The 21,131-nt window shown below is 37.9% G+C and overlaps 1 protein-coding gene across 2 annotated transcripts in view; it reads left to right on the forward strand.

The window, feature by feature from the left end:
• RANBP17 (RAN binding protein 17) overlaps positions 1-21,131 on the forward strand; it is a 331,100-nt gene that overhangs the window by 305,279 nt on the left and 4,690 nt on the right. For both annotated transcript variants that reach the window (XM_072630957.1, XM_072630955.1), the window contains exon 26: positions 20,600-20,698. In XM_072630957.1, the coding sequence (XP_072487058.1) occupies positions 20,600-20,698 (99 nt within the window). The remainder of the gene's footprint in view (positions 1-20,599; positions 20,699-21,131) is intronic.

Raw genomic sequence — 21,131 nt, forward strand, 5'->3', positions numbered from 1 at the left:
AATACTTGGTAATCCTTCAATTTATAGCATATGACTAAGCAGTGATATATCTTTATTAACTTCATTATCAGTGGAATACATTCTATTTATTTTGAATGTAGGCTTTTAGATACCATGTTAAATATTAATGACTGGTCTCTGGTAGTCAGCATAAATATGATTTGCATTAGCACTAGGTTATATCATATTGAGTGCCTCTGATGTCAACTGTTGGGCATGGTAATACCTGACATCATCTCCTCAGGTCACTGACAACTTTGACCTTTATTCTCTTGCACAGTTTCTGTCATCTCAGAAGCTCTTTTGAATTGATTTGAAATTTTGACTCTTCCCTTTATGAGGCAGTAAAATTGATAATTATTCAGATGGGAACTGAACGCTGAGTGAAAAATCAATTCCACCCGCTCTCTGCTGTGTATAAAATTACTTCTGAGTCTGCTGGACTGAACGAATGGCCAGGGTAAAAGCAGCAGGCAGGAATAGTGGAAAGGATTAGCTGGACGGAGCTAATAGCCTAAAGGGATGGACTCTGAGACAAGGGAGTGGGTCGGTTGGGGGTTATTATCAGCAGTGATGGGACTCATTGATCATATGTTTACATCAGGTTTTCACTGGGTTATAAATCAGCCCTGAATAGCAGCAGAACTCAAGGCCCAGCCTCTTACCATGGGGACACTGTATTAGATTATTCTCATTTTCACACTCAGATGAAAAGTGAGCCATTGATTATTCATCGGTTGCCCATTAAACACTGGTTTTATAGATGATTTGACTATCATGGAAAGTAATGAACAAGGTTGCTGCTTCATAACTAGAGGTTTCAGTTTTCAAGACATCTGTGTCGGTTAAGTAATGCCTAACCCTATTAAAAGGAACGGGCTACAAATTGCTTAAGAGTGCTGAAAAACTAGACCCTAATGACTAATTGTGCCTGGAGTTTAGAGAGGGCTTGTCAGCTCTTTAAACTAAACTGATGCAATGATCTTGCAATTATTTACTAGTTGGAGCTGTTTTTTCAACTCGAATCTATTTTGCTAGAAGCGTAATTGCATATTTGAGTATCTGTTCCAACAGGCAAAAAATATCTCTATAAATTTCTATAACAATGTGGTGGTTACATGAGGGTATTGAAAAGGCCTTTATTGTCCCAAGAAAAGTATTTTTAACTGCTTCTCACTGGAAAATGTGCATCTTTCTGTGCTGATTGATGCATTCCTTTAGCTTTTTATATGTTCAAAAACACTCTCCAAGCACGTGGTCTTCTATATTTTACAACCCATACTACATGAAAATTTGACCTGTTTGAGAAGCCTGTGTAATTATGATCAGAAGAGTCAAAGTTTCATGTTGGATTTAGTGGGGAATGAAACAGAGCATTGCCCTTGCTTGACCAGTGAGAGCAAGAGCAATACAACCACCTAAAAAATAAAATTCTTCAGGTAGTTTTATGTCATTAGGAAGATAAAATGGAAATCAAAGAAAATGGAGGTAGTAACAGAATACTAGTCACTGATCTGTTAGTGGTCATTTGATTAAGAAGATAGAATTTCCTGGTCAATTGTTTTCCTTTGTTCATCAGTAACATTACATATTAGTACAACTTTGATCCATAAATAGGTTTTCATTTAGCTATGCCTTAAAGTGAAAAATTTGTCTAAATTAAGCATGGAAGAGGAGGAGTGTTTTGTGAAACTGGAGGTATATTTCATAGGCATGATTAATTCTGTATGAGATTAAGAGAATAGAATAAAATGTTATTACTACTCCTCCAAATAGCAATTGCTGTTAAAATGAATGAATTGCACTAGAAAGAAGAGTACCTTTTGTAGCAGTGTGTTTCATTTGAGTAGTAGCATATGTTATCTGAGGAATATGTAGTTTTCAGTGTTGCTGATTAACAAATAATGTACAACTAATTTAATATGTTGTTTTTGCTATTATATTCTGAAAGGGAACAATATCAGATAGTGGAATCATAGCCTCTACTTTTCAGTTCATATTCCTTTTTAATCTACTTAACCCAAGCTAATCTTAGCAAAAACCAAACATGCCCTAATTGCTAGTTTCTCCTGGTTTGATTTGGGATTTTTTTTCCCTTTTTAGGATGACATTTAACTACAGATTGTGAAAAGCTGTCATAGGCTATAAGGATCATACTTCAGTAGGGACTTAAGCTAAAAGAACATTCACCCTTTCCCTCAATCAGTCAATCAATGAAAATTGCTTTTGTATAGTGCTTTTCATGACATGCATCCCAAAGTGAATTACAGCAAAAAGGAAATCAGCAGCTCTTTTTTCATTTCTGCATTTAGATTGAAGTGATATTGCTCAACATTTTGACATACTACATGATACATCTTTCACACTTAAGATTCCATTCCATAATATTAAGTAGAAGAAAGCACACCAGCACATTTAACTGATATTGAGACTTTGGCCCTATTTGAGTGGGATTTTCACACTGCAAAACACTTAAGCAAATGAAATATGTTCATGAGTCCATCTTCCTTTACACTCTCCCACCCTTTCTTTTTTAAAAATAATTAGCCAGTTTAGCTAATATTAACAAAGACATTCCAGTGATCCATAAACAAGAAAGTGTCCCCTTATAGCCCATCAGCTCCTTCTGATTGATTTGTGATATTGTTACCAAATTTATAGCAGCAGATTAATGTCATAAGCATAGGAGTAGCACTTGGCTTCAGCCTCAGACAGAAGACAATGCTTATTTGAAAAGGCAAATGCCTGCGATAAATCATTGAAAAGCTGAAAGTAGAAAATAAAAATTCAAAAGTTTCATGACAAAATAAAAATTTGTATACTTGCTGCCATCTCAGTCATTTTCACAACCCCATGTAGTAAATAGATATCAATTTTTAGGAAAATGAAACCATTAATGCATTCAGACCAAAGAGATGAGGGTTGAGCACTTAAAATGAGGATTTTCCTACCAGAAAAGAAATCTTCTCACATAAGACCTCCAAAGGTTACCCCAGTCATTTCATCCAACAAACAATTATAATCCATAAACATATGTAATCCATAAGCTATAGCAAATGGGAATCAGTCACCCTAGTCCCCTTAGCTTTGGGGAGCCATATATATATACAAGAGATTAGCAGTCCAAGAAAAAAAGAGGCTCTTTTATCAACTGAATAAAAAAGAGATCTGAGGTTCATGCATAGAGTCAGTATATATACATATATACATACATACAGAAAATGAAAGGAACAACCATTTATATTATAGCACCTACATGTGCCAAATGCTTTACAAATATTTAAAAAATATTATTTAAACCTTGCAACAACCTGTGAGGTATGTGTTGTAATCATCCCTAATTTACAGTTGAGAAATTAACAGAAGTGAAATGACTTGCCCTGGGTCATACAGCTAGTAAGTGTCTGAAACTGGATTTGAATTCAGGCCTTCCTGACTCCAGGTCCAGTGGTCTAGCCATTGCACCACCTGGCTGCCATAAACCACAAAGAGGCAATTGTATCCTAGTAGAAAAGATACTGAATTTGGAGTCAGAGGACCTGAGCTCAAATCCCAGCTCTACCCTTTATTGTCTGTGTGACCTTTGATAAGTCACCTAATCTTGTAAAGCCTGTTTCCTTATCTGGAGAAAAAGATTGAACTGGGTTTCTCTGAGGTTTCTTTGAGCTCTCAGTCTATGGCAGAGATGTTTGGATCTTATCTACCAGCCTCCCCTCTCCCCCTCTCCACAGCTATAGGTTGCCTTTGTGTGACTTTTTAGCCTGTCAGAGTTACTCTTGTTGTTCATTTTAACCTAATTTTAATCAATTCAGCATGTTGGATTGTGGAGTCCATGAACATCAGAGGATCAGGTTTTATCCTAAAGAGTACTGAATATTCATGGCTCTATTCTGAGAGCAGTGATGTCAGAACAACAACAAAACAAAAACATAGAAAGTTAGAGCTGAATGAGACCATAGAGACCATCTGTGATCACTGACATTTATATAAGACTTTAAAGTTTACAAAGCACTTTACAAGTGTTAGCCCATTGGACAGGTGAGGAAACTGAGGCAAGCAGGTTAAGTTGCCCAGGGTCACACAGCTGGTTCCATGTCTCAGGCAAGATTCAAACTCAAATCTTCCTGACTCCAGTTCCCAGAACTTTATCCATTGTGCCAACCTAGTGACCAAGTGTAGCCATAAAACATACACACACGTATATAGACACACAAATACACACATCAATTTTATATATGAGGACACTGAGACCAAGCAGCAGAAAAGGAGATCAGTAAAGTCTTAGAAATGAGATGGTTGTGTGCCTTCCCTTCTCCCACTACTAAGACTTGTGTAGAAAGTGGATATTTATAACTAAGAGCTGAGAAAATTTTTATCCTTACTTTCATTAACCAAAAGAATGGGCGCATAGTATTATTTGATTATTTCCTGTTCATACGTAGTGTAATAGTACAGAGCAATGTCAAGTTTCTCCAACAACAGGCTCCCTAACTCTAAATTGAACCTTTAATTTCCAAATGTTTTCCTTTTTTACATTTTTCATATTTAAAATATGACCAAAAGATTAATATGCCAAACTCAATGAGAGCTAGTTTAACTGCATTCTTGGATTTGGATATCTCAGATAAAGAGTTATAACCAATGCTGAAGGTTTACATGGTGCCCAAACAAAAATTGCACAAAACTCTTCATACCTATTATCTCATTTGGCTGCTCATAATCCTAGAAATAAGAAAGAGTCAAGTTTAAAATGAGACTGAAAATAAGACATGGGCAGAATGTGTTCATTTTAGATGATGTTTTTGCATCAAATATTTCATATTTTAAAAAACAAAACATCAAATGGTGGGCCGCGACAATTTTTCCAGTTTCATTGTCTAGGAACTCGGGCAGCAAACAGTGACCTTAGGTATGAAATTGAAATTATTGGCAAAAGAGGGGTAAAGGGAAGGAGAGATTGCTTTGGAGGAGAGAGTGTTTCTAAATCATCATTTTTACATGGCAGAAGTCATCTTAGCAGGTGGATACAGGCTTGACATAATAAATTAAGCAGCAATATCAAGATGAGATTGCATTATAATGCACTTTGAACCATTAAAATTCCACTGGGAAACTTTGTTCCAAATACAGATAGAGAATGAAAAGTGACCTGAATCTCATTCTAAATGTTTATCAGAGCAGAGGGATTTTTCACTGGGCCATGTGTTTTCTACCTCTAAGCACAGTTTAAAGATGTGATCCAGGAGTATCATAACTTGCCTTATTAATTGAAAGGAAAGGAAATCTACCAGATGTAGCCTGAGCCAGCAGAGATTTGGGTGGCTAAGCAACAGAAAAGATACCATATTGAGTGAGCCAAAATCCAGTCTCCAAGTCATTTATTTCCACCAGTGACAATACATTTAGACTCCAGTGTTTCAGCATTGATTGATGGTTTAATATCATATATAATTTTTTTAATGAAGGAAAACCATTTAAATATGTTACCATTTGCACTGGTATTCTCCCATGTACATAACTGCATTTAATCATTACTGGGATTGGTTTTGGTCCTCGTGTAATTTGTATCAGAGAAATAACTGTCAAAGCCATCTCATCCTGGTGTTGAAAGTGGTATATTTTGCTTTATACTTGACTAGATTCTTTCTTCCCTACACATGATTAAGTGTTAGAACCTTGGCCACTACCGCACAGGAATTCCATGTTTACATTTCTGGGTGTGAAGAATTAGCAACCATATGCTTCCCCAGGACCCTTTTCTGGTGATACAATATTTAACTTCCTCAGTATGATACTCATGTATGATTTCAAGGTTGATTTTAATACTTTTAATTTTAAAATGTGTAATAAAATTTTATTATCTAATTATAAGAAAATTTTATCCCCTTATTAAAGTTGCTAAATCAGGCTTAGATTATCGTCCTGATGGTTCCTCTTTGATGTGAAATTTTCGAAACTAGAGTTGAAAAGCTGGGTAAATTTTTTGTTGTTGTTAGATATCCCCCCTTTCCTTTCCCCAAAGTAACAAGTATGAAATGCACGTATGGAAACAAAAAGGAGCAATTTGGGATGCTGGAAAAACTAGTGGAGGTGTCAATGTCAGATGAGTACCCTTAGGCGAGGCAGCTGGTACATGTAGGCTTTTGTTTATCAGTTACTGGTTTATGTAGCCTTTAGGCCAGCACAAGAAACAATCACTCCTACAGGGTCAGCTGCTGGTCAGAAGCAAAGTAAGAAAAGACTTTGCGCTAAAACACGTCAGCCATAATTTTAGTACAGCTGGCACCTGCTACGGGTGCACAGCATGAAGGTTAAAGGTCAAAGAGGCAGTTGTTCAAAACTCAGTGATGGCTTAAAGGGACTTGTAGATTAATCTGCTTTATTAACTTCTCTATATTAGATAACTATTGCTGTGAATGACAGTACATCTTTTTGAATAAGTCGCATCTCTTTCTCTTTTAAATTAGCTTTTGAGTAATGAATATTAAATAGAAAGCATTTCAAAGGTAATTAAATGAAAACAGAATGATGTCATTTTGCAATCATATTTGTATGTTTATTGTAATGTTTTCCAAGGGACTGGAAAAAAAGCCAATTCTTTAAGAAAAAAAAGATCTTTAAATGGGGAAGTCATATATATAGCCTCCCATTACCCTCTCTTTAAACTACAGACATGCTATATATGTTGCAAGCCAGCATGAAGTAAGTGGATGCCCAAGGTTTTATATGGTATTCTCAAAGGTCCTAAGAGTTTTATTTGTGAATGAAAGTGACCACTCTCCTTCATAGATCTTTTTAGCTATTCTTTGACATAGAAATTTCTGAATTATCTTTGTTATTCTGCCTTCAAAACTTCAAGGGAATATAATAAAACAATAAAAATGGGTGGCTGATTGTGCCTTTGGGTGGATTTATATAAAGCAGACAGTGAATGTCATAAGAAAGGGAAAGAGCTCATCTTGGTCCACAATAGTCAGCAACATGCTTTGTAGCAATATCTTATCTGATAGCATCAGAAATCCTATTTGATCTCAGAATTTAATATTGTTCTATTCCATAATTGTGATCAGCACAATTAGCTGCTATTGGAAAATGAAGAATAAAAAGGAAAAATTTGGGGCATCTTTTGGCAAAATCTTGTCCATGAAGAGTCTGTCAGACACATGAGCTAACTACTGTAGCCAACTTTGAAGCAATACTTAGAAATCCTTGTTCAAGGGGTATAGATTTATCTGCCAACTATGAGTGATTTCTCATATAAATGCCATCTGCATTCTTATACTGAAGACACACATATACTATCATTTCTGTCCAGTTACAAATTTCAAGGAAAATTATACAGGACATCATTGGAGATTTAATTTGGGCTTGGTGTATGGGTACAGTATTTTTCAGTAAGGTGCAACTTGTGGGAAGTGCATGATAGTTCCCTAGGTCAGAAAGAGTATCAGGACCCACCACAGGGCTTGTATCCATCCTTTGAAAGATAGGCACTCAGGCTCAGCTAGGACCAGAAAAGGACACACTTCCAAAGCCCTGTTGCTCTCAAACCTTTCCTGTCACCCTCTTACAGGAGTGTTAACTGGGTTTCTGGAACTACTCATCAAGGGGTCAAGGCTGGAAGGACCATCCCTGGTTAAGCACCATAGGTTCAGCTGTTGAATTGGAGTTTAAAATGACCACTCCTTGTCTGTCTGCCCAGGAAAAAAATAATACACACACACATACACACATATACACCATTATTCTAAAACCATGTTCAGTATTGCATTTTTGCTGCCATCATTTAAAAAGATACTTTTTCCACTAGCACCATGAAAATGTACTGCCCAGTCCCAAGAACTTGTATAGGCCACTGGAGACACAGGCCTAAAAATAAATCACAATGTTTCTTTTTCCATTTAATTCAGATGATAATTCAGATAATTCACGTCTTATAATTTCTTGAAGTTTTTTAAAAGATAGTTGAATTAAATATCTTTTGTTTCTCTCCTTTTCCTGTCAATGTTTTATTTTTTTCTTGAAGTTTAAATAAAAGACACAACTAGGAATGAAATATGGGCTTATTTCTATCCTCCTTGATGATACGTTATCAGAAATCCTGCCTCTAATCTTCAGATATTTCTGAAGGGTGACAAAAAAACATAATAGTAATAGCACACATTTATATAGCCCTTTGCAATCTGCAAAACAGTTTTTTTTTCTCCATATAGATCCAGTGATTTAGGTAGCACAAATACTAGTACTCCCATTTTACAAATGAAGTAACCAAACCTCAGAGAAGGTAATGGACTTGTTCACAGTCCCATGACTAGTAAATTTTAGAAGGACTTGAAATATAGTTCTCCCTACTCCAAGTGCCATATTCTTTATATTATACCCAAGCCTGTATTCCCCACACATTCACACATTCACCTTTTTTTTTTCTCACTTGCCTCCCTGAAAGAGAGTCAGGAGCAAATTACACTATCCCAATTTCATAACAGAAGAAACCAGGTCGAAAAGAGGCACTTCTTTTCTGCCTTCTTTTCTTTCAGAGAATTTGGGGCATTTTTGCTTGAAAAGCATTTTTTCTTTCTTGGTTGTAATAGTATTTGCATAAGAGCACTCATTTATACTGTACTTTCCAATATACAAAACATTTTCTTGAAAATAACCCAATGAGGAAAAGAGTCAAATACTATCATGCCCACTTTCAGATGAGAAAACAAGGTAATATGGGTTAGGTGACTTGCTTACAGTCACTGAATACAAATACACATATTCCACATTTTTTTCTCCTCCTACCCAACTGAGCACTCTCCTCAGTCCCTCTTGCTGGATCATCACCCATAGCTAGCCCCCTAATAGTGGGAATCCCTCAAAGCTGTGTTTAGGGCCACTTCTCTTTTCTCTGTATACTTTATCTCTAGGTGATCTTTTCAGTTCCCAAGGGTTTGTTGATCATCTCCACTTTCCATACAGACTACTTCCAAACCTGTATATTCAGCCCAGATCACTCTCTCTCTTAAACTCTATTTCAACATCACCAGCAACCAGTAGCCCATCTGCACATGGATGCCCCATAGAAATCTCAGTCTATCATGTGGAACTCCTTTCTAAACATAACTTTCCTTCAAAATTCCCAATTTCTCCTGTGGGCAATAGCATTTTTCCAGTCACCCAGGCTTGCCATCTCAGAGGATTCTTCACCCAATGCAATCAATCAATCAGTGTCCAAGTGTCATCTCTACAACATATCTCATATCTATTCCCTTCTCTCCATTCATACAAGCCATCACATTATTTCAAACCTATCATACCTCTTCTTGGACTATTCCAACAGTGACCTGATTGGGCTCTGGACTTCTTCTACTTTTACCCCTCTCCTTTCTTCCACACAGCTGCCAAGATTAATTTCCTGTATATCTGACCATTCCATCCTCCTGCTCAAGAAACCTATTACTCCCATGGTAGAAGGCTGATTCTTGAGTTTGACCTTTAAAGCCCTGTACCACCTAGTTCCAACCTACTTTCTCAGGCTGATTTCACATTACTCCTCTTGATGCATTCCACACTCAGCCAAATGGGCTTACCTGCTGTTCTGCAGATTTGACGCTTCATAGTATGCCTATAGATAGGCTGCCCCAATACTTAGAATGGACACTCTCCTCCCCTCTATCATTCTGAATCCTCAGCTTGTCTTCAAGACCCAACTTAAATGCCACCTCTTTTGAGGAGCCTTTCCCTACCCCTCTGGTTGTGAAGATTCCCTTAAAATGAGCATATAGTTATCTGTGTATATGGTACATCCCCAAGGAAAATGTATGTTCCTTGGTAACAGGGACTTTGTCCATGTATCTGAGGACCTGGCAGGATCTAGCACAGTGTCTTATGCATACTTGGTGCCTAATTAATGCTTGTTATATTGGGCTAGATATGACTAGTGAGTGGCAAAAATGGGCTCAAAACTCAGGTCCCTTGGCTTTGAGCCTAATTCTCTTTTCACTAAACCACACAGCTTCTCCAGAAGAAAGGTATTGTATAAATTCCGTATTAATTATTGTTAGCTCACCCTCCATCAAATTTATTCCACCAACCAGAAGTTCTCAAAGACCATTGTAGCAGAGTACAAATTCTAGCAAATCCTGTCAAGCTGAAAAAGACTTCGAGTCAGCTCAATAGTGAGCTGCATCTATCTTCCAAGGGCAAGTAAACCTACATTAAAAGAAGTTCATCTCTAAAAAATTACAAAGGCTCTATAGGCCTCAGTTTCCTCATCTGTAAAATGAAAGAGTTGGATTGAATGGCCTCTAAGGCTGCTGCCTCCTCTAGATCTGTGATCTTGTGTTTCTATGAGGATTGCTTCATAATCTTTATTTACTTCAATATTTTAATGTATCCTTCAGGAGGAAAATAGAAACTTTTTGTATTTTCTTTAAAAAATTTACTACCAATTGATGATTGTTTTTTCAGCCACATCAACTCATGAAAATTATCTACTTTGTTGTTAAGAGATTGGAACCTGTCATTGGCAGAAGTAACCAGGGTGATAAAATCACAAACCCTTGAAGTATTACTATTCTATACAAGGGTAATTTATGTGAAATAATTCCAAAGCTTATTAGTTGGTTCTTTAAGGCACTCTTCCAACCTGCCTATTCACATCTATCTTGAATTCCCCAAATATGTAACCAAAAATATCCTCGTTTTCTATAATCCAGAACTTCAACATTTAAATGGATTGGTGATCTCGTTGACACAGACAGTGATGCAGACTGTAATCCATAATTTCTCATTCTGTGTGATTCTTGTCTATTCTACTTAGGAAGTTCTCTATAGAGGATCTACCCAATCCAATGGATAACTTCTTTTAGTTTTTTCAATATTACATAGATACCAGTATAATCAGAGTAATAATTTGTAAATCCTTACATTTGTATCGTGCTTTACTGTTGACAGTTTTGTAACAACCCAGGGATGTAGATATTGCACATATTACTTTGATTTCAGATGAAGATGCTGAAGGTCAGAGAGATTGTTCATTGCCAGAGATCACATAAACTAGGAAGCAAAACAAGATTCTATCAGGTCTCCTAATTCCAAGTCCAGCTTTTTCATAATTTTTTAAAAATTAGAAATGTGAGGTAGTGCAGAAGGAGGTGGTGCTCAACATTAGAGTTTAATCATCTAGGAAAGATTTTTTAATGACTTGTAGGAATGGAAGCAAAAAGTTCAAGGCACTCTTTAGGTATTTAAATATACGTGATGGCTTGACTTTAAATGTATAAATCTGAAAGACTTAGAAAACTTCCAGACGAGTTTTCATTTCTTCGATAGGCCTACCCATCTTTTTTGGAGACTGACCTTTAGGAAACAGGAGTCCTAACCCAGACAGATATTAGTCCCTTATTTGCCACATCAGAAAAAAGAAACTGTTATTCCCTGACTTCTGGACATCCTGCATCATAGAGAAGATAAATACAAATTGAGGGAATCCTCAAGAACAGTAACCCAAATGATTAATGGTAGTAGAAAGCCTGGCTTCTGAGTCCAAATTAAAGGATCTAAATAGTATAACTTGCCCAAATGACAGATAAATGGGGAATTTGATAAATCTATAAATACTCAAAGATGTAAATGCCAAGGAGAGAAAGAAATTACTTAGCATGGCATGATGGAAGATTGGTATAATAGGATATTATTAAGGAAGGGAAAAAATAAAACAATGAGTATGAATATAAAACAAACAAAATTGCAGACAATAAGAATTGTTGCTGACAATAAGTTAAGGATACCATTAAGTTATGTGTCATGTGCCAAGGGAAATGATGGAAGATCCAGATCTCAAGATGCTGGCAAACAGAGTAGGAAGAGCTGGGACATAGAATCATTTTACTCAAAGGCAGGAAGTCAAGCAGGATCCATGTCCTCTCAGAGTCCTAGAACAAGAAGCCATGTTGTCTAGAGTAGCAAATTCCATGGCTACTTGGACTATACTATTCATTGGATGAAATAGGGATGTTTTCTAATTTCATAAATAACTACTTATAAAACTACATTTGCTAATTACCTGGGCCCTGTAGAGAATGGGTATAATAATCACTGACATTTATATCACTTGTTATATTTGGCAAAACATTTGGCAAAACACACAACCCTGTGAAGTAGGTATAATTATCCTCATTTTACAGATGAGGAAACTGAGATTCACAGAACTTAGATGATTCAACCATACTCACACAACCAGGATTATAGATCATAGATTTAGATTGAGTGAGACCTTAAGGGTCATTCAGTTCAACTCCTTTATTTTTCAGATGAGGAAATTGAGGCCCATAGAGTTGAAGTGATTTGCCCCAAGTGGTAAAATGGCAGAGCCAAGATTCAGACCACTTCTTCCTCCAAGTCCATACTTTTTGCTCATTCATTCAATAAGTATTTTTTAAATGATAACTTTATGCCCAGCTGTCTGCTACGTGCTGGGGATACAGTGACAAAAATAGAACAGTCTTGGCCCTATGAGAGCTCATGGGAGAAAACTGCATGAATATAGATAACTAAGTATAATATTTGTACAAAGTGAGTGCCAAGTAATTTTAGGGGAGGAGGTTGGAGGCAGGGAAAAGCCCCAGGATCTTGGAGGATTGGGGAAGGTTTTATTCAGGAGAAGACACCTGAGAAGGAGACTAGGGTGTCTGGAAGCAGAGGTGAAAACAGTATAGTATGCCTGGAACACAGGGCTGGAGCCAAATTGTGACAGGCTAACCATTCCAGGCTGTCTTTTGGATGACTACATTTTATTATTTATGGATTCTTGGGGATCATAAATATAGAGCTAGAAAGGACCTCAAAAGTCATCAAGACCTCCCCTTTATTTTCAGATAAGGAAACTGAGGCCAAGTAAGGTTAAGAAGTGATTTCTATTTATATCACTTGCCCAAGGTCACATTGCTAACAAGTGCCAAAGCTGGAACTCAAACCAAAATATTTTTGGGTTCCTTTTTCACTGTCAGTTTCTTTTTTTCAAGTTGTAGTACATTGCCTTAAAGACTCTACCCTAGGTCCACATTTCTGCTCTTTTACAAACTATTTAAAGTAATAATTAGGGGGCATTGACATACTCAATCTTGGTGTTGTATTTGTATGAACAGTTTTACCACCATATTGACCTTTCTGTGGATCTATATGAGTGATACCATTTGTGGGACCTTTAAAGAACAAGCAAATCTGAAAAAAGGCAACCTAAGTCCAAACCTTGGAATAACCATTCTTTTTGATAGAAAATGTTTTTGACAGGTCTTGTGAGTTTCCTGAATAAATGCTGCTTTTTCCCACATGAAAACATTTTGAATGTGACATGTAAAATAATACCCCACTGGAGCTTGTGAGAATTTTTAGGTCCATCTAACTGAATCCCTACAGGAAATCAAGGAGAGTGTTGTGACAGATGAGAGGCAATGAAACTTTGAACCTCCTTCTGAAGGGGTAATATATTTATTATGAAATACAATATTCATTGCACTCTGCTTTGATGACTGCATCAGATGCCCTCATGCCATTATCCTTTATGTTATTCTGTTGTGAAATATGATATTCATTGAGAAATGTTGTGATGACTATTCACTAAAGTAGCATGCTGTTCCTCTACTCTCTCTCTCTCTCTCTCTCTCTCTCTCTCTCTCTCTCTCTCTCTCTCTCTCTCTCTCTCTCTGGAATGGCCTCAGTTAGAGTTTAGTTTATCAATGAATATTTAATGTAAACATGTGCTTGTACTCAACTCTGTCATGCAAATACATTTAAGCTGGTTAGTAGCCTTTTCATTGCTCCTGATTTGGGAAGTTAATAGTTTGTTTACATTGTTAGATTGCCAAACAGAAGGCTCCTCGGGCCGTCTCTGGTGTTACCAGGGCAATTTGACATCATAACTGTTCTTTCTATTTAAAAACCCCAATTTGGCGCTCATGTTTTTTATGGTCCAAATTTATTGACATTATCAGTATGGTGAGAGAGAGGGAGGGAGGGAGGGAGAGAAAGAAAGAGAGAGAGAGAGAGAGAGAGAGAGAGAGAGAGAGAGAGAGAGAGAGAGAGAGAGAGAGAGAGAGAGAAAGAGTCTATTTCCTAAAATAGAGGTTTTTAAGTTTTCTGGGGTTTTCAAGTAAGAGATGGAATGAGCTCTTGTCAGAAATGCTGCTGAGGAGTTTTGCTGCTGAGGAGAGGGGAATGCCTTTTATGATGCCTAAGATCTTTCGAGCTCCAGATTCTAAAAATCCATGAATTAGAGGAGACTTAGGGTGGAAATCAAGGAGTATTGTATTTAACCACTTGTGGAGTGGTAATGATGAGAACCAAGTGGAACAGGTCTCCAATTTACCTCATTAGAAAACTGGAGAGAGTACAAATTAAAATTTATTATTTCCAAATGCCTTTGTCACCCTCCTCCAGAGAGCCTTCTCCTCAAGTAAACTGTGTGTCCCTGTACAAGTCACTCCTTTCCAAGTCTATTAAAATGAGTGGCTTGAGCTGGATGATCTCTAAAATCCCTTCCAGATCTAATAGTCAGTGATTTGATAAATATGTGTAGATTTGCTGCTTTTTATTTGGTGCCTAGAGACACACCCAGGCCCCTAGAGGATCTAAAACTCCCTAGAGACATTGGGTAGAATTCAGCTTGGCAAGAATATGTTCTAGACATAAGTGACACGTTGCCAAACTACCTTTGCTCTACCTTGTAGGTAATTAGAGAAAGACTTCTTTATAATTAAAAACTATTCCTTTTAATAATGGAAGAATGGGGTACTAACTTTCCCCAAGAGGTGGGAATACAAAATTATCTCAAAGGAGAGCATAGGTGGTATTTCTACTAACAATGTTTAATTTTCTCATTAAATTGAATAGTTTTTTGTGAAGTGTTGGCAGGATTGGGGGTGGGGGCTGTAGAGAAATCTGCTCATAGGCTGAGTGGCAAACCCTAAAGCACTCCAACTCCCTCGCTTTCCTGGTTTTATTGTAATGCAGCAAGTCGGCTTTATGGTATCCTCAGCCCCTTGAAGTATGATTTACCACTCGTAAAAAGTTTCAAATAGATAATGAAGATACAGGAATGAGACTTGCAAGGTAGTATACTCAATTTTGTGCTCTTGCTCTATAGTACATTTCTGCTACTGAAATGAATTCTGTATTATAATTTATTTCAACAGTGGAAAATAAAACTTTTCCCTGTGATGTGTTCGGTAACATTCAGAATAGACACATTACAGACAGTCCTCTCAATTAATTAATTTTGAAGTTCCATTCTAAGTTTATCTTCTCTCTGATAAGCTAGGACACTTCCAGGTAATTCCTCCTCAAATAAACCATGATTAAAGTGATCGTTTCAAGAACAAGGGCATTGTTAGTAATGGAAAAAATTGATGCCACAGCAAAATTCCACTATGTCTCTCCTTAAGTTTGACAATGGATGGAACAGTTTTTAAATAGTTTGTGTCATCCCTCACTTGTGGGGAAAGCATACTTTGGACTTTGTGAAAAGCGGGTGAGTGCAATTAGTTTGGAAGAGCTGTCCTTAACACTCACTCCTCGCCCAGGGCTGAGGTCGGCGCCAAAGCTTCAGAGCTCAGCCAGTGCCCTTGTCGTTTTCATTCTTTTCAACATTGTACAGAGGCCAAGTAGGCGTCTCTCCAAGTGATTTTGCAAAGGAGAATGGGCCACACGCTAATTGACTGTACCATCTCATTTCCTAAAAACAGGCCAACGTCATCTTGCACTTAGTGAGTATGAGAATTTTCATCTCAAATGCTAAATGCTTTCTGTTCTTCTGAGACTGTAAAGATGCTAAGCACTTGAGAAGGTTTTTAATATGTACCCATTGTTAAAAGATTGAATGTAACATGCTTACCATGGTTTGGTTAAGCTGGGCAGGTAAAAATAGCTAAATATATACTTATTTGTCTGTTCCTGTCATCTTATATATATATCATTCCACTCATATCACAGAGGTAGACAGCAGACGAAGAAAACAATTGATTCCTTTTCCCTAATGATGACTATTATCTAATTTGAGCAGGATCACATTTCAGTATCTACTGTGCATGTGGCCTCAGGAACAGCTCTTTGTAACAACAGCCACTGACTGGCTTTAAAGAGTGCTAGCTATTTAAGTCTTGTTTTTCCTCAAGTGGCAGCCTTTGGATTCTGCTGTACTCTAACAGTTATGGCCCACACTAGTCTCAGAGCATGGGGTGAATTTCCTGAGGATGCTGAGGGGAAGGTTACTCCTCTAAAAAATCCAGACTCTAGAATCTACCATCCTCACACCTACAAAAGCAAAGAGCCAGGCAAACATTTCTCAGCAATTTGGTTACAGCTTAATTCATCAGCGTAAGTCAGAATCAGGCATGAATTTGGGAGTCACTTCGGAGGTTTTCTTATCTTCCTTTTCAGAACTTGTTGGGATCTCATCATATCATCTTTAAAAGTCCAGGAGCTGGAATGGGAAAGGAATAACAACCACCTGTTCATAATATTAAGTGCTCATTTTTCAAAGAATGTCTGTTTTGACAAAATAGATGAGGACATTTTTAATGTTTATAATTATTTTCATTTAAATTGTGATATATTGCTAGTCTGCCAGTACAAAGAAGGAAGTGCCTTTTTAAAAATATTCTGAATTCATTATAGCTATGTTTGTTCAAACAGAAGTTCTAAAAATATTTTCAACAAATGTATAGGAAAAAACTCTTCTGATGAAAAATAGCAGAGTCTGTTGGGAGCTCTCAAGGGGCAACAACTCTACGTTCTCTTTCCAGACACCTCAGGGGCCTCTTAGCCAATCAGCAGATGGTAGGACCGAAACAGTAGCCAGAAAAGGCAGGTGGTGGCAGGAGGAATGAGTAGTGACAGAAGACCAACAAGAAACAAACTGTGGAGGGTGCTTAGAGCCCAGTTCTTTATTCATCCTTACTGGTACCTTAGAGGTCTATACAGAGGTTTTTGTTGGAATTTTTTTTAACGTTCTTAAAATAGAGTGCAGATGTCAGTGTTTCTGTTGCACAGATATAACACCAACTATCTTTGTTATAGACATATAATCTATGCATCTTGTCCTTGGGCTGAGTATAGAATGGTGTGATCTGATGACTGACACTCCTGAGGGAAGCATCATGGTGTAAGGGAAGGAGTACTTAATTTGAATTCAGAGGACCTGGGTTTGAATTCTGGCTTTGCCTTTTAGTACCTGTTTGACCTTGACCAAGTCACCCAACTTCTATGGGCTTTAGTTTCTTCATCTGTAAAATGAAGGGATTAGACTGAATGAGGTCTCTCTCAGTTCCAAATCTATGGTCCTGTGACCTTGTCACACAAAAATACTGCCATTATGAGGACAGTACTGGCTAATATGCCTGTGCCTTAGTGACTGACCTCACGGAGAGTTTTCTGGCTTTTGGAAGAGATCCAGAGTCTTCATTCCTTAGAACCATACAGTCTGCAGAGTTTGTATTTTCGCACGTTTACAAGCTGGGCGGCTGGTTGTGGTCAGAATTTATCAGATTTCCTTACTGCTTCCCTGTTAATGTCTACATTATTCTTCCTCTTCCTAATCCCTACATATATTTCTCCCCATAACCACTACCCTGCCTAACTGGTTCACTCCTATTTAACCTTCATTCTGACCTGCCTGGACCCTATCAAGCCTCCACCCTGCATATCAAAACTAACACTTTCTATCTAGCAATTCAGTGTTGACATAAAATGGATCTTTCTTTATTCAGGGTTAATGGGGACTGAGGTTTATATTTGAGTGAGGCTACGAGTAAGCTAAATAGTTTTCTTCATCTTTTTATGAAACATATTCAAAGTGGCTTCATATTTTGTTTGAAATATTATAAATTCCCAAAACATCACAAGCACCTCTGTTAGAACATCATTAACCAAACACATGTCAAAGCCAGCTACATGAGACTTACTCTGTAAGTTAGTTTATCCATGCTATTGTTGTCCTTAGTTAGGGCAAGTAGTTGAGAGGTGATATTGTAATGCCTACCATTAGTTTGTTTCTAGTCTCCAAATGGAGCGCTTGTCAAGAGCTGCTGTTCCAGAGAGAAGGTAGGTAAGTATCCTTAAATTAGCAAGAAGAGCAGATAATCTGGCTTCTTATTAGAATTAAATTCCCTAAACCCAGTATACCAAGTTCAATATGCTTTGAAGGAGCATTTCTGTAGCAGTACTGAAAGACTTGGGTTTCTGCATAAACTTTTTCACTTTGCATAAATGATGGATCAAGTCACACAGAATGTACCATTAGTTACCTCTTAGACTTCACCCTTACTTATTTGCAACAGAAAGGTTTTTTAAGTGCATTTTAAAAATTGTTTAAAGGCATGACCCTTTGCAATAGATTAAAATAACTGTTCTAGGATACAAGATACCAAAATGAGCTTTCAACCTTACCTGGTTGCTACCTACTACTACTAGGATGGTAGTAAGACTCTGAGATGGGCCTACAGCCAACATGCTCACTTCTTTCACACTACTTGTTCCAAATGATTGGTCCCTACCCCGTGAATTGCTCCCTTTCTTTCTTAGCGGAAGAAAACTGACTGAGCACTGTACATGAGAACATCTTCATTAACCACACTGGGCATTTCACTAACATGTGGAAGAAACTTCCAACAAAAATCTCCCATTGAATTGAACGTGGTTTTATTCTCAGAACCGTGATTCTTGGTCCTCAGCTCTTTCTGGGAAGAATGTTTGTTTTCTAGGTCCTGCTGTAGGTCAACCTCATAATTATTAGAAAAAGTCTTCTGGAAAAGGAATGCTATAATAATATCAATTGAAGCAGATTTGCTTCAATAATTTCAATTTTTCCACAAGAATGAAAGAAAAGTTCTTTTTAGCCAACTTTATTTTTAGAAAAGTATTTTATTCAAACATTCCCTTGCTTATTACAGACATAAATACATGCATTCAGAGAAATGAATCCACAAGAGTACTGTATAAAGTAATTGGCACATCACTTCAGGATGCTTCGTCATTTATGGAAGGAGTTTTGGTGCCACTGACTTGAATCCTTTCCATGAAAATATTCATTCTGCCTCCCGATTGTGAAGCCCATAATATTTTAGATTGCCTCAGTGGATCTGTTAGTTTTTTTGTCATTTTAATTTGTGGCTCCATGACTTTGGGTAGTTTGTTGAAATGTGGTCTCCAGTGCAGACATGCATTCTCTTCTGTATTTGCAGATCCTCTTCTCAATTCTGGTCTTAAGACCCAAATTGTCCCCAGAGTTGCTGGACAGACAGTTATTACCCAACTAGTATTAAAGATTTCCTAAATCACTAGCTTTAATGGGTAGCTCTCCAAGGAAGATTATGTGGTAAAACATAAGCAAGAATGACGAGTTATGACCTACACCAGTGAAAGTATATCTGTGCTGATGACACCACAGATGCTTTAGAGAGAGAGGCACAAGATGTTAGAGGTGGAAGGTACCTTATTACTATGACTAGAAATCTTGCACTTCTCACAGTACTTACCCATGTATTTTCCCATTGGTATCTCACAACATCCCTGGGAAGTATTCATTCTTGTCTATACTTTACAAATACTAAAATTTAAAACATTAAGACTAAAACTAAGAAGTTAAATAATTGGTTTGAAATCACACATGGAAATCAGAAAAGATAAGACCCCAGATGTCGGTGGCCAAAGCTGAACTGCCTTCGTAAGAGAAATAACAACTCAAACTAAGGACAGAGGGGATATAGGATCCTAGGAAAGAAGTTGGATATATCCTTCCATAACCTGCAGCCTCTCCCCATTTAAGGAGTGGGGGGAGGGAGAGGAGGAGGGAGAGAAGGTAAAGTTGGGTAAGTAACAAGACTAGAAAGGGTAAGGAGCAAGGGGTGAGAAGCAGCCCCAGGGATTGAGGTGGATATGTATATGAAAATATCCTAGTATGACCCAGTGAAACTAACCAGAAGCAGGCTTAGCAGCCAAAACAAACAGAGGTTGACTATCCTCATTCTGTGTGCCTGATTCTTCAGATCTATGGCCCTAGCCATATACTAGGGCAGGAAAGGCAAGGATTGAAATTTCCTTCTCTGCACTTGAGAGTCCTATGACCAAATGGGGCCATTCAACACATGGTCTTAGGTCTTCTTGTCTCTCTGCAATGGAAAATTCCATGTGAGCTCAGGCGAAGACTTGTAGAACCTGCCTGAGTCCTCTCCTCTCTAGAGCTTCTGCCTTTTCTGGGTTTTATAGGAAGGAAATATTGCTGTCCCCATCATTTAGTTTTCCTGATTGAAAACTAGATACTGTTGGCTTATTCCCCTAATTCTTCTTTGTCTGAATAACATGGAAATCAGTTCCTCTATAGCCTCATTGATGCCCATTGAACCTCTTTAGATACTACTAAGTTTTTTTAAGTATACTTCTGAAACTGGGTGATTGCACTGCTCTCCACTCTCAACTGGCTGCTTCTCTATGGAGTGTATGAGTTTACAAGGATTGAGCTATTTTCCAAGGCTATCATGGCTATTGTCATAAGCAGGTAAGGGGGCACTGAGACCCCCAAGCCAACAGTGCCAGCTTTATGCACATCACTTTCTTTCAGATGATGTCCATCCTCATGAACACCATCATTTTTGAGGACTGTCGAAACCAGTGGTCAGTGTCAAGGCCTCTTCTGGGCCTTATACTACTCAATGAGAAGGTAAGTGTCGTAAATGAGTGATGAGAATGCTGACCTCAGGAATAGGCAGTGTCTGAGGGTGAAGATGAGGGGGGAAGGCCACACTGGCATTGTGCGTGGGTGGGGGTGAGGAAGGGACAGTGTAGTCATCAGCTTCTCCTGCAGAGATGATAGGGTATGGCCAAAAGAACACTGTAGTCAGGAGATTTGGGGGCAACACTCAGTTGTAGGGAAGTTATTTCACATCTCTGGATCTAATGTTTCTCCTCCATACGATAATGAGGACAATGGTACTTCCGCCTTCACTGGGTGGTTATAAAGGAAGGGCTTCTGCTGCCTTAAAGCACTGTTGAGGTGCTAGTTGCTCTTAGCTGGTCACAGTGTCCTTTAGCTAAAGAGATACAACAGTTCCTACCCTGTGATCAGCCCCATGTGGGTAGGCAGAGGGTGCAAG

This window comes from Notamacropus eugenii, chromosome 1 (genome assembly GCF_028372415.1).
Source record: "Notamacropus eugenii isolate mMacEug1 chromosome 1, mMacEug1.pri_v2, whole genome shotgun sequence".
NCBI classification, from domain to species: Eukaryota; Metazoa; Chordata; class Mammalia; order Diprotodontia; family Macropodidae; genus Notamacropus; species Notamacropus eugenii.